This window comes from Poecilia mexicana, unplaced genomic scaffold (assembly GCF_051168715.1).
Source record: "Poecilia mexicana isolate PSO_F unplaced genomic scaffold, ASM5116871v1 scaffold_18, whole genome shotgun sequence".
Taxonomy (NCBI): domain Eukaryota; kingdom Metazoa; phylum Chordata; class Actinopteri; order Cyprinodontiformes; family Poeciliidae; genus Poecilia; species Poecilia mexicana.
The window spans coordinates 11,472,770-11,486,988 of record NW_028263387.1 but is presented as its reverse complement, the minus strand read 5'-3'; the positions used below and the strand labels follow the sequence as shown (position 1 = coordinate 11,486,988).

At 40.7% G+C, this 14,219-nt stretch overlaps 1 protein-coding gene across 1 annotated transcript; it reads left to right on the top strand.

Annotated features, from left to right (window-relative positions):
- Nucleotides 1-507: 507 nt before the first annotated feature.
- Nucleotides 508-13,542, top strand: cckar (cholecystokinin A receptor). Its single transcript, XM_015011468.2, has 5 exons — nt 508-957; nt 2,747-3,007; nt 8,608-8,869; nt 9,456-9,583; nt 10,110-13,542. Exons 1-5 carry the CDS (start codon nt 834-836, stop codon nt 10,676-10,678), a joined length of 1,344 nt encoding a protein of 447 aa, XP_014866954.2. The 5' UTR covers nt 508-833; the 3' UTR covers nt 10,679-13,542.
- Nucleotides 13,543-14,219: the final 677 nt, after the last annotated feature.

The window sequence follows — 14,219 nt, the reverse complement described above, 5'->3', positions numbered from 1 at the left end:
GCATGCAAATTCACAAAAGCGACAACATAACAAAAGTAAGAAGCGATTATACAGTAAGGACAAGTTTATAACATCAGAAAATAATCTACTTATTGTTTTCTTAAGTACTCTGATCCAAAGAAATGTAAAACTGAGCTGTGAAACTAAGCCTGGACCAGCCTGTTTTACCTGCTATCTCGTCATTCTGAGTCCTAACCATCTATTATCACCTCCTTGGAAATGAGTTATAAAAAGCCACTCATTTATTCTGTTTGGTACAACAACAACAACAACAACAGAGGGCTTGTAAATACTGATTTTTTTTAATGCATTTTTGGCTTTCTCTTTTTAGCACAACAATAATCATCGCCTTTTGAACGCCTAACTTAATGGCTGATGACAGCCTGTCTGTCTATCCACGCATCAGAACGTTTACACTTTCACGCCCGTTCTCAAGAAAATGCCACAGCCTGCAGCAGCATGCCCGTGCAGAGGGTGAGAAGCACTTTCAATATTGCCAGGGATACAAATGATGTTTGTAATCAAGCTCTTCAGCTCTGATTGGGATTTGTTTGCCAGCTTTCTTTGGAAGGGAGGAGGGTTTGCTGGTCATATAGGCGGGCTGACGATCTCTCTCCGCATGCTGTCAACAACAGAGGAGCGCAGCAGTGAGAGCTGCTTTTTTCCTTCACTCGTTGCTTTTGCTTTGTGAATGGATATTTAAAGTTCAAGATCCATGCGCGCATTCTCTCTCTCTCTTTTTTTTCTCTCACTCTCTCTTATGAAAGAGCATGACCGCTGCTGAGCTTCAGACAGATTTGACCTGAGCTCACACACAGAGGAGAGAAGGCGAAATGGAGACTATCACGACCTATGACTTCCTGATTAATTCAACAGACCTGAACAATGTCTTGAGCCGCTTCGGGATCAATATTTCGGATTACGAGCCAAGACGGGGCCCCTCTCCAGACTCTAACGGTAAAGTAAACCAGTATATCGATATAGCATGTCTGTGAAGATTTCTCGATTTACCTAAAATAGTCTTTTGAACTCCAGATTGTGGCAAAAAAATAAAAAATAAAAAAATAAATAAAGAAAGAAAGAAACGAGCGGGGAGGAAAGGCGAGCGCTTTGGGCATTTTTTCTTGCGTCATTGCGCATTACGCGCACGGCTCAGGTCCTCCACAAAAGCTAATGCAGTCAGCGCTCGCTGGTTCTGCACGGTCAAGTGAGCACAAACTGAATTTGTGCACTTTGCGGGAAAATAAAAAAATAAAAAAATAAATAAATAACTGGGACGTAAAAAGCTTCAGTTTGGAACATTTTTGCAAATAAAACCCTGGAAGGCTACCACAGCCCGAAGTGATGCACCGACTCATAAAAATGCGCACGCTGAGCATCAGCGGGGCTGCACATGAGTCACATTTTTATATAAATATTAGAGTGATGTTTCCTTAAGGGAGGCAGATGACTTTGAAAATATACACAGAGTGTAAGAGGACAGAAGACCCAGAGCGGAACTTAGATGTGGCCCAAATGGGCAGAAAGCTCCACATGGTGACAGGTGGGATAGTAGCCTCACAACATGCAAGTGCATCTCAGAATGCCACTGAAAAAGATCATCGTTTTCAGTAATTAAATTACGTGAAAGTCACAGTGTTTAAAAAATAATTTTTTTTCATTTCTGATTCAACTTTTCTTACTGAAATGCTTCAGATTAGCACTCAAATAGTATCAGAAAATGTTTTAAAGCAGGTTTCGAATGATGGTCTCATTTATTATGAGGGGGGGGGGAACCTATTCAAGAAGTAATTGAAAACATTTCAGAGACAACTGATAGTGAGCTTTTGCATGGTTGCAGATGTTTGGCACTCTATTTGTAGATTTTTTACAATTATTTATTACAGCCACATCAAAGGGTTTCCGACGATCAACAACCTGTTGAGGGCCATAAAAAAACCAGTTTCTCCGCTTGTATTTATGTTTCCAGAATATTCTTTCATGTGATCCAGTCAGACATGGACTTTCTGCTGTACTTCAGGTCATTGTCGTTCTGCACAATCCAACTTTTAGCTGACTTCATGGTCTATTTAAGTGATTGTCTGATTCTACACGTTTTGTAGCGATAAACCGTTCATTAACATGGAGGGAGAAATTTTAAATGACTGGTCCAATCTCTGTTTAGACTCCGGTTTTTGTCAGATGCACTCTCAGTTGCCACTAAATACACCTCGTATGACGACGTACTGCGCACTTTCCAATCACATTGCAACTGTTATTGTGTGCATGTTGTTTGTTGTTGTGGTTTCTTGGTTTTTGTTTTCTCTTTCCGCAGGCTTAGAGGCAGGTGTTGACTTGTGTCCTCTCTATGGCTCCTTCTCTCTTATCTCGTTCTTTCCCTTCAAACCTCTTCACCGCCCATCTCTCGTTTTGTCTCTGTGTCCATTACATTTGAAATAATTAACCCAAAGCAATTTCTAACAAAGTTTCATATGTTTCTCAAGTGGAGCATCATGGCATGACACGCATGTAAAAGTAAATTTGTTGACAATAATTCTGAGCGCCACACTGCTGGACAGAAGGTGTTAAAAATGATTATAAAAATGATTTTTAATGCAGAAATATCGACCGATGGGAAAGTAAACTGACTTGTCGTTATCAGAAGCCCATATAGCATTCCTCCAGTCTGAGAGCTTCTTTCCAGAATCCACATTGTCATGGTCCAATTTAAAGAAAACAAAGACTTTAACACGTCTTTCCTTCTTAGACATCTCCCAGCCCGTCCGGATCGTCCTGTACAGCATCATCTTCCTCCTCAGCCTCATAGGCAACAGCATCATCATCATCGTCCTGCTGCCGGTAGGACGAAGACAGTGGCAGAAGACCATCACCAATCTGTTCCTGCTGTCCCTGGCAGTGAGCGACCTCCTGGTCTCCCTGGTGTGCATCCCCTTCACCTTAATCCCCAACGTCATGAAGGATTTCATCTTTGGCCTCGGCATGTGCAAGATGGTCATGTACTTCATGGGTATGTACAGATGTGAGAAGGTGGACTGGAGTTTTTGGAACAAGATGAACTGAGTCTGGTCATCTATTTTAGTCAAGTCAAGTTTATTTGTACAGTGCATTTCAGCAACAAGGCAGTTCAAAGTCCAACTATGACACAAGCAACACAGATTACATTTGGTGAAATTCAAAGTCATCAAGAAAATACACAGCTGATCAGTGTCTGACCTCCTACTAACAAAAGGCAACTCTCAACAGTCGAAACTCAGTGTTTTGACTTTCTTCCAGATTTGAGGTACATAGAAACTGGATGCTGCTTCTCCTTGTTTGGTTCTGGTTCTGGGGGTGTTGAGTAGACCAGAACCAGAAGACCTGAGATTATTCCCAATGGTGTTGACATCAGGACTCTATTCATTCCAGTCAAGATGGAACTTGCTTTGAGCCCTTTTGCGCACATTGACAAAATGCAGCCGTCATAATTCATCCTCTACTTGACACAATGCAGTCAGGCAGTGCCCATAAAAATCCATTGGTCCATACTCGTCCATTGGGATACCAGAGTTCAGTGGAGGGCTGCTTTACCCCTCTGCATCCTATGCTTTGCATTGAACTTGGTGCCTTGGAAATCCATTCCAAGAAGCTCTCTATGAGCTCTGTAAATTATTCTGAAAATCACAAAGTTTGGAGGTCGGTAGCTGTTTACTCAGAAGACAATCGGCGACTAAGGAACTCTATGAACTGCCACATTCAGTGATTGAATGTGGTCTAGCATCAAGGAAATTTCAACAAATTGACTTATTCTACTTGTAGCCTCCTGGTACCACAGCTGAATTCATTGAGCTCTTGATAGTAACCCATTTTTGAATCAGAAGAGCCGAATATAGCAACTATCTTAATGTTAACCAGAACTTAGCTATTCGAAAGTAAATAACCAAATTACAAAAACTTGCCTCCCTAAATAAATATAAACTTAGACAAAAATAAACGTCCGCTCACTCCTGCAAACTCCTTCAAGAACTTTTACAAGGTCTTTAACAAAGACAAGCAGTGTGGCCAGTTGGGATGAGCGCGGGATGGATGCAGGATGTCCACCTCTGGCAGGCCACCAATCCGGAGTCTCCTCAGTCTTCAGGAGCCAATCGGCGACAGGCATCTGCACACTCATATTTACATAATTAACCTTACGACACTAGTTGTAACGTTACATACAAAACATTCATGTTTCCAAGTTGAGCAAAAAATAGGAGATGGCAACAAGTTAAAGGCTGGCTCTTTGGAAGTCGTTCCACAAGAGCCAAACTTCCCATCATTAGATCCTTTATTCTATACCTTGTGCATTTTTGTCCATTTGACTGGAACATCTAAATCCAATGAGGGGTTAATACTTTTATACTTTTTTAGCAGTATAATGTGTGAAAGATCTTAATTGCGGTTGATCCCCCTAACGCTGGATGCAATATAATCCAACTCTGTCTCTATGGTGAGTTATTGTAGTTTTTTGTTGTGATGGTAATTGCTTATTAGATAATTGAAGTCATCTGAGACGTTCTTGCAAGGTTCATTTCCCTGCCTGTCCAAATGCGCCTGGAGATTTAATGAGCTTGAGCTAAAAACAGTTCATCCTTTTTTTTTGTCCAGAAAGGATAAATTTATATTTTTCCAGCCACAAGCCTTTTGAATTTCAATTTAGGTCTCGCCTAATAATCTGTATGAGAAAGGATGAAAACTGACTGCCACAAAAACCAGCGGGAAGATGATTCCTATCAGCTTAGGTTGAAGAAGGTGTCCTGTTCCCCCTGCCAAAATTAATCTCACCAGTTCATTCTTTGTGTGTGAAACACACACAAATTACCTTTCCGGTCAAGTGCAAATGGGAGTAACAACTCTAATCACTTCTGATGTGACTGAGGGCTCTGAAGCAGCGATCATTCCAGACGCCAGCCCTCACTGGACATTTTCTCTGTCTTCCCTGTATTCTGAGGAGGTCGTCAAAACACTGCCTCTGAAAATAACTTAGCGCTGGGTAAAGAAGACAATCCGAGCGGCCTCTGTGAGTCAACAGGGACACGTCAAATATAATCAGTTTATCGGCCGAGAAAGACAAACACCGCAGACGTAACGTTCACCATTGTTAGCTGTCCTACATTTCAGCCCTTCGGGACAACATAAATGTAAACTTTCCAACCAAATATAGTCCAACTCTGAGGCATATAGCCTCAGAGTTGGGCAGGAGATAATGTGTGTTGTATAAAAATGAAGCTTTGTCCTGTAACTTGTTTTGTCCAAGTTTTTGGGTGCTTGTTAAAACCGTGAACCATGAATATGTGCGAAGATACACCTTTAAACCTTCTGGGAGATGCATGACAAGTGACTCTGGACTAGTCAAAGTATTTAAATATGTGCCTCATTTCTCCTGCAAACCAATCTCAACATCAGACAAAACTCATTGTACCAACTTTGTTAGCAACAGCTACTATCAACCATTTGTGATCAATGTCAAAGCGTCTTTTACACCCACTGTGGTAGACATTTTGCCCACTCTTTACATAGCTGTTTCGGATTATTCTTAAGGTGTTGTACAGCCGGTTTAAGCTCATGACACAGCACCAAAACTGAATTGTTTGTAACCATCTTGATCAAAAACCACAATGAGAGTATTACTTTCAATATGGAAATTGCTCGACATCTGAGTCCAAATTTGGTCAAACGGTTTAGTTGGGTTTACCAATGCAATCAAGAGATAGTTTTTCCTGATGGCTTTTAATACTGTGGCCAGACTGTCATTGAAATTCATCCGCTAGCTCCGATTTTGTCTGCTGCGGCTTAAATCTCTCGGATTGCTTTCTGTGGTTCATGCTCTCACATTGCTTTGTCTTAGGTCAAGTCCTGATAGATAAGCCTTTGGGGTTGCATGCAACGCAGAAACTCATTCATTGAGAAATGAAGGTTGTGTTTATTGGACCTTTCCCTTTTTTTGGCAGTCCACATTAGGTCCACTTGACTCCATTAGCAGGAAAGATATGTCATTTTCCAGTCAGTGCAAGCGCTTTTTTCCTGCTCCCGTGCTGCACATTGTCTGACAGCTGCAGACATTACAGAGGCATAGTTGCTCTAATTATAAGATATGTGTCTGCTTGGACAGTGCAGAACACCGGCAGCGCATCCGTACTAGATTGTCTGCATACATTTGTCCAACAACTCCACAGTATCTAAAAAAAAAAAACCTTTGAAACCGAGCCAAACAGATCAACAGATTGTGACAGAGCCCTTCCAAAGAGTAAAGTTTCCCACAATGTTAGCAATGCTATTCACTTTTTATTTCTTTTGTTTTACTAAAGTAGTTTACATGACTAAGTTAAAAGTGTAAGATTAACAGACTGTACAGACTGCATTCCACCTAAGCTGCGTTGTTTATGCTAAGCTGGCTGTATCTGGTTAGCGTACTGCTAATAAAAAGATAAAATACTACTCTCACATCTATCTATGGAATCCAGCTGGGCCAGCTGAAGTTTGAAGGAGAAAGTCTTTATTAATTAAAGGTTAAAGTTAATAGGTGTGTGTCACTGCAGTGTTACGGAGTTAGATGTTAATTTTAAGTGCGTTCAGTACTCTACAGTGTTAGCTGTCTATGCAGTGACAAGCTACGGCAAGCGTTATGGCAGTTTTTAAGTTTTTGTTAGTTTGTTTTTCACAAATGCATATTTTCTTGATCCATTTACTAATTAGGTGTCTTCTGAAGATAATAGGTAGCACTGGGTTTTACTAAAGGGTAAATGAGTTTAAATTCGTGCCATATTTTCAATTCTTTTTATTTGTAAAAAAAAAAAAAAATCATTTATCATATTCCTTCCATTTCACAATTAGTCAACTCTCTATTTATGTATTCATATTTATATATTTGAAAGAACACAGAAATAAAATCCGACTGAGATACTTTAAGGTTTGGGTTTGTGACACAACGTGGGAACTTTCAGAGGGCATGAAGGCGATTAGACGGCAGTGCAAGACAGTTTCCATTTATTTTGATTCGGGGATTTGACGTTTCCTACAGAGACAGACTAAACAGAGATGATTTAGTGCGTTCAGGGATGCGAACCTCTTCCTTGACTTTAATTTGCCTGTGATTCTGATAAATGACCTGGATTACGTCTTCATGAGCCTTGCAGAAAACCTCTGTGGGGATCTTTCTAACAAGGTGCAGTCATTACAGATGATGCATTGAACGCAGATATTTTATTTTCATCCAATTACAGAAACACGAGGAAATGTGATTTTAATTCCTCTCCTCACTTCCTGTTGCTCTATTTAGCCGTACATGGAGATTAAAGGCCCGTCCTCGGGGATTGCTGCATCATTTGTCCATGTTTTTATCTGCTTATGTGTCACTCTTGCAGGTTGTGCCCAGCCGTAATTTGAAATGTATTTATAGATCGAGTTGTTACTGCTAAGGACGGTGTTCACACTGATCAGATGCAGCAACGGTGTGTTAAATATGACGAAACGTCATATTTAACACAACGGTGTGTCACATTTCGTGTTAAATATGACGAAACGTCATATTTAACACACCGTTGCTGCATCTGATCAGTGTGATCAGATCAGATGTGATCAGTGTGATCAGATGCAGCAACACACTCACAGACAGAAAGTCTGAGAGTTAAAACGGATCACATTAATGGCACTAATTTGTCTTTGCATGAACTGTAGCGGTACAGAAAACATAAATGTGTTTGGCTGTGTCAAAATGTGTCTTTTTAGTTTCTGTTTTTTTATGCGCTGACTTATTAAGGTGTGTTGTTGCGATTTGTTCATTTTAACATTTTGACATGGCATCTCTTTTTTACATTTTACTTTCCTCAGCATCCTTTCTTGAATATCACAAGCAACAGCTTTCCAAATATTCTGCAGAATACATTTTTAAAAAATGGTTAAACATAGGACAAACCGCTGTTTTTATTTATATTCTTAGCTTAAACCTCTTTGACATTCATATGTTTTATTTGTAAAACTGACATGGTATTAATGCATTCGATGTGTTTCAGTTATGTAATAAACAATAAACACAGAAAGAATCTAAGACTGTGGTTCCGACAAAGGAGGAAATGTAGTTATTTAACTTTCAGGATTAAGCAACACAACACAATATTCAGTTTATTGATATAGCGCCAGTTCATGACGGATATCGTCTCAAAGCACAATACAAAAAGATCGTCTCAATTCAGTCGCACGTACATTTTTAATTGATCGTAGTTATCAAACAAGACAGTAAACTCAGTTAGTTGCTGGAAATAGTTTAAAAAGTGTATATCTAGGGAAACTCAGCATCGAGTCCAACATTGTTTTGACAAACTTAAACATCAAGTCAGCACTAACTTTATGCGTAACCAAGTGTCAGGTCATGCCAGGTCTGCTGCATACGAATCCAATTATAGTATAAATTAACTTTGTCAGTAGATTTTCATGACACTGCAAATGACCATTAATCTCTTCAGTTCTTTAACAAAAGCAGTTCATTTAGGGGTGTCATTTCAAGCATTTGCTGTAAAACACTAACACCTGAGAGAGAGAGGATGTCGCTTCATGGTCAAACAGAGCTTTTGGTGTGTTTTCCTCTCTGCGCAGGCGTCTCGGTCAGCGTTTCCACCTTCAACCTGGTGGCCATCTCCATCGAGCGCTACTATGCCATTTGCAGCCCCCTCGCTTCCATGGCGTGGCAGACGAGGAGCCACGCCAAAAAGGTCATCACCTCCACCTGGGTGGTGTCCTCCATCTTGATGCTGCCCTACCCGATTTCCAGCACCCTGATTCCCTTCACCCGCCTCGACAACAGCACGGGACACATGTGTCGCCTGATATGGCCCAACCCAGTGTTCCAGCAGTCCTGGTGAGATACAAATTTATTCATTGGGGAGATCTGTGCTACACGATTACCGCAAAGCGGTTAGCTTACGACGGCTTTTTTGCCGAGTGGTTTTCTCGTCTTGGTGAAGAGAGAGCGAGGAAATCCATCAACCAAAACCATTCGAATAGAAAACATGATTGAAACGGCTGCATATCTGCTTGGTTTGTCCAGGAAGTTGGGTTTTGTTACAGGTGATATGGGCAGTTGCCCAGGGTGTAAATAGCAGGGGGATGCACCGGTACAATCCTGGCTTGAATGAGTTTTATATCACTTTTATACGTGTGCAGGAACCCCTAAGCAGGCACGAAAGCTTGGCAGTAAGAACAGAGATCAGACTCAGTTTGCTAGCAATCAAATACAAATTACCCTTTATTTGTACCTTTAGCCACATGGAACCATTAAATCTGAAGAAATTCTGCTTTTTTAAGGGAACGGTGAGGAATCCTCACCCTGGGAAACATTCATTCAGCCCACCTTTGACTTACTATAATGTAATTTGGTGCTGCCTTGAGTTAAATCCAACAAATGCTGACTGCGGTGCAGTAATTCTGGTGAAATGTCATCGTAGGTACATCGTGCTGCTGCTGGTGCTTTTCCTGATTCCTGGTATCATGATGGCGACGGCCTACGGACGCATCTCCTTGAAGCTGTACAAGGGAATCAAGCGAGCGCAGTCCCTGAAGAGCTCCAGCAGTGGTATGACATGACTGCAACAATTACATGTGTTTTTAATATTTTATTGTTTGTTGTTGTTTTAGTTTACCTTGCAGCACGCGACAATGTGTTTTGAGTGCTTTACAGCATGTTGAGAAACATTAAAACATTTTGCAGTGTGGATGACTGAATTAATTAGAGTTGAGACCACAGACGTACAAGATGCTACTTTAGCATTGTTGCGGAGTAGAAGAGCATGACAAGTTTGCTTTAAAAACAACAGAAGTGTTCTTGCAAACTGGATTTTTATGTCATTTATCACTCAATGCTAATAATGTACGTCACAGACATAAAAACAAACAATATCTGCAAGTCAAAGTAAGCTTAAGTCGATTCTAAGAACCTCAACCAATTTTATTTTTTTGCTAAACCAAACCAATTCATTCGGTTTTAGACCCTTTAATGAAAATTGCAGAATGGGAAATCTAAAGCCAAAAGTCCCTGCTGTAGCGTAAAGAGTCCACTCTGAAACTGCTACTTTGTTTTTCCGCATGCTCGTCCGCACCAGAACGCCACGCCAGCACCGGCAGCGTCAAACCAGCAAACGGCAATGGCTGCAACTCATCTGAGAGCAAGAGAACGAGGAGGAGCAGAAGCGGCGAGTTACCAGAGACGTCCCGAAACTCCAGCCAAAAGGAGCTGGTAGCCAATAAACGCGTCATCCACATGCTCATGGTCATCGTCGTTCTCTTCTTCCTCTGCTGGACCCCCATCTACGTCGTCAACGCGTGGAAGGCGTTCGACAAGAACTCGGCGAACCGTCTGACGGGGGCGCCCATCTCTTTCATCCACCTGCTGTCCTACACCTCGTCCTGCGTCAACCCCATCGTCTACTGCTTCATGAACAAACGCTTCCGGCGGGCCATAGCGGCTACCTTTTGTAACTACAAAATCCTGTGGAGAATCCGGAAGTGGTTCTACTATGGGAAGAAAAAGAGGACATCTGTTTGGCACAAACACGGGGAAAGACGATGGACGCTGTCCAGTGGCATGAACATCTATTCTCAAAGCATGAGAGAGAGCACACCCTGCGTCAACGCGAACATCCCCATGACGCAGTGCAGCGAGGTCCCGTGATCTCACTGCATGCTGTGTGTAGAAGTGCCGCCCGGAGTGAAGACAGACAGCGTGTTGTGTGTTGCTGAGCCCTCACAGTGCTTTCAGGACCAGTTTATGGGTATTTCTTTCATTTTAAGCTTGGTGTGGAACGACACGAGTCGGTAGGCTAACTCCTGCTCGACGCAGGCCCCTCACAGCGGACGATCGTAGCCAGATGTTTCCCGGAGCCCTTCAGAGTCCAGAGTACTGACGATGCTCATTCAGCTTCAGGGACCGCGAGCGTGACACGAAGTGCTCTGACGCAGCAGTAAATAAATCAATGTCCCGGTTCTACACGTAAATACCGACACATACTCCAGAAGCGTCGTGAGCCCTGGAATTACACATATGAAGAAATAAACATTTTTCTTAAATAATTTTTTTTTTGAAGATGTTAAAACAATGTCTAATGTTTAAAGACCAGTCCACAAGCAAAAATAAGTGGGACTTTTCTTTTTTTTTTAATTATTATTATTATTATTATTTTTAGTCACAAAAAATCAATGTCCTAAGCAGAAACTAATGAAACTCAGTTTTGTTTTTCTTTTAACTATGTAGGTGATCAGTTGCCTAGTTCATAGTTGCCCACTCTTGGTTGTGTCTGTAAGTTTGTTTCTTTTGTTGTCGTATTTGGAAGTAACAAGTATTAGTTGCTAAAAGTAATTAGCGCCACAAGCATTCAGAGTTGAAGCCAGAAAGCCGTCAGACCTGGCGTGACGCCGTCCCCACCTCTGAGTTTCAACCTCTAACACAAATCCAATGCAACTTGCGGCTGGATTTGTCCCAATCCCGTTTCCAATAATTGTTTAAATTCGACTTTGTGCTGAAAAGAATAACGAGTAGGAAGAAATGTTCAGTAGTGTGTTGTGAAATAACAAGTCGCCTTTTGTTTTTTTTTAAAAGGCCGAATCAAAGACAACAAATCTTAAACATTTTACGTTAATTTCTTCACTGATGTCAGAATGATGTCCTCGATTCAAACCCGTTTTCATTTAATTGGTTTTCACTCTGTTTTGTATTTTGACAGCATTTTTAAAAACGCTCGTCATGCAGGCTTGCACATGAGAAAATGAAGGATATTTTTGTAAACCTTCAAGCCCCGTCATTTCTTCGAAGTATGTTTTGCCTTTCATTTGCTCCTGTTGTGAAAGTCAACGTGTTCTGGAGATCGATGGGGTGTGGTTCACAGAGATCTGCTGCGTCACAACAGGTTGTGTTACCTTTCTGTAAGGACACGGTCTGGTTTTATTTATTTTTCATGCCAAAGGATCAACTCACTACATGGAAATGAACTTTTAGTGCAGTGCGAGTGCCCTCGGGCTTGCCAAATATTTCTTAGGTGACTTAATAAATAAGGGATGGCTCAAATATTACTTTCAGTTTTAATGGTACCGGTGAGTAAATAGTCCGTGTACCTTAGTTTGAGATCAAAAGTTGTGGTGGATATTGAGAGTTTGCACAGCGTGGGAGAGCTCAAGTTTTTTTATTTTTTTTATTTCCCCTTTCTTAATACAGATACATCTAATTTTCAAGAGTCAACTTTAAAGTTTAAACCTAAACTTTTAGAGAACAAAAGGTTCAATCCCTGACATTTTGGAGTGCTTTTGAAGCTTAGTCGCTGCTAAATGTTGAAAACAGCACTTTTAAAGTACAACTAGTTAGTGTTCCTTAGCCTGATGCTAACGAGACAGTATAGGTCGGCATAGGGAGTCTATGTTTTCCATTTTAGTAAAAATATATTTTGTACTCAATCTCAACTGTAAGGAAAGAAAAGTTGTTAGTTTGTGATTTCCTTAGCAATTAGCAGGAAGAGTAAAAAGAGTGGGAAAGTCCCAAGGCTGAAAGCACAAGTCAAAATTACAGTAACACATGTAAAAATGTAAATAATTCTAGCAAGTTTGAATTTAAATTAAATTAAACGCAACGTTAGTTTAAAAAATTGCTTAACTTTCTATGAAACTGAACTGAACTGAACTAAGCTTACTGTGGCTAAATAATCAATCCAATGTAGTTTTTTTTTTTTTTCTCACCACAATTTATTAGTCGTTTTCAGCATTGAATTTACATACTGCAACATTTTTATACTTCTGAAAAACTAAACGCCGAGACAGTGAACCGCATTTAGGTTCTCTTTGATTTGGATCTTTACATGCTGCCTTCCCACTTCCCTAGAAGATATCCTCAACTTCTAGGAATCGCCGGCCTCACCGACACATTAATCACAACCAGCAGCTTCGAACTGATACCCCCCACCGCTGCACAAACAGCTGCTGCCCTTGACCCTCTGTATGTATGTATACCTAAAGGACTGGGTAACTGGAGAGGCCTTATCTTTTTGTGGGATTTGTAACACCTGCAGCTTGTCTTTAAAGAGTCAGTCTCTCACCTCGCCCACATGATTTCCACACGTTCTTACTGTCGAACACAGCAGCGTCAATGTAGCAACTTGTGCATGTTTTTTTTTTTTTTTCCTGTGAGTTTACATGTGAAGAATCCAAATATTTCTCTCGTCGTTCTCTGCCAGCTGTGATGTGAAATGTCGGCTCTCAAACGTACTCCGCCGTCTTTTTGTGATCAGGCTCGTTTCAGGCGAACGACTGACTAGAAAAATAAGATCGTGGGATATTTGTCGACTTATTGCGGACGTGTTTGTCGGAAGACGTTTCGACTTTTTACAGACGTTTTCCACGAGTCACAACTACGAACTTCAATGTGTCTCGCAGGAATTTGTGTAATATATACAGGCGGTGAAGTTGTGCACAACTTTGAAGTGGAAAAAAAAAGAAATGTCATTTAGAGAAAAAAATGTTTACAATTAAATAATAAAAAAAATCTAAAAAGTGTGGCATGCATTTGTATTCAGTTCCTCTTGTGGAAGAGTTTTTTGGGGTTATGGCTCCACACACAGTGCTGATAAAAAGTATTCAGCCGTTGAATGTTTCCTGCTTTTCTATTGCTTTTACAAATTATAGTCAACAATATTTTTTTTTTTTTTACAAAAAAACCCCCTTTGATATCAAAATGATAGATTTCTACAAAAAATAATTGTATAAACATATTTAAAGTAGAATAATTGATTGCATAAATGCCCCCTTCCCAAAGGATCAAAAGGGGGTGAAAACTTTTTATCGGCACTCTAACTCTTACTTATTTAGGTCTGACTGAGTCAAACGCATGATTAATATAATTAATTTCAGCGGTGCGTGGGTCATAATTATTGGTATTTTGCGACAAACGTTTGGCGCCAACTAGATGTGAATGTTATTGTACGTCCAAGAAGAAACACACTTTTTTTTTTTCACAGTTTTAAATTGTGAAGTTTGTGTGTAAAGTGCTGTGTATAAAAACCTGGAGCGCACACATTAAGGTCCAGGGCAAAACAAGTCGGTGCTTTTAGTGGGTTTCACAAAGTGGACCTTGAAGGAGAAGAGCGACTCTGGCGAGACTCGTGTGTCACTGAAGGAGCAAATAAGACAAAAGCTTTACGTAAGAGCAGGACAAATCCAGGTCAGTTATCCGT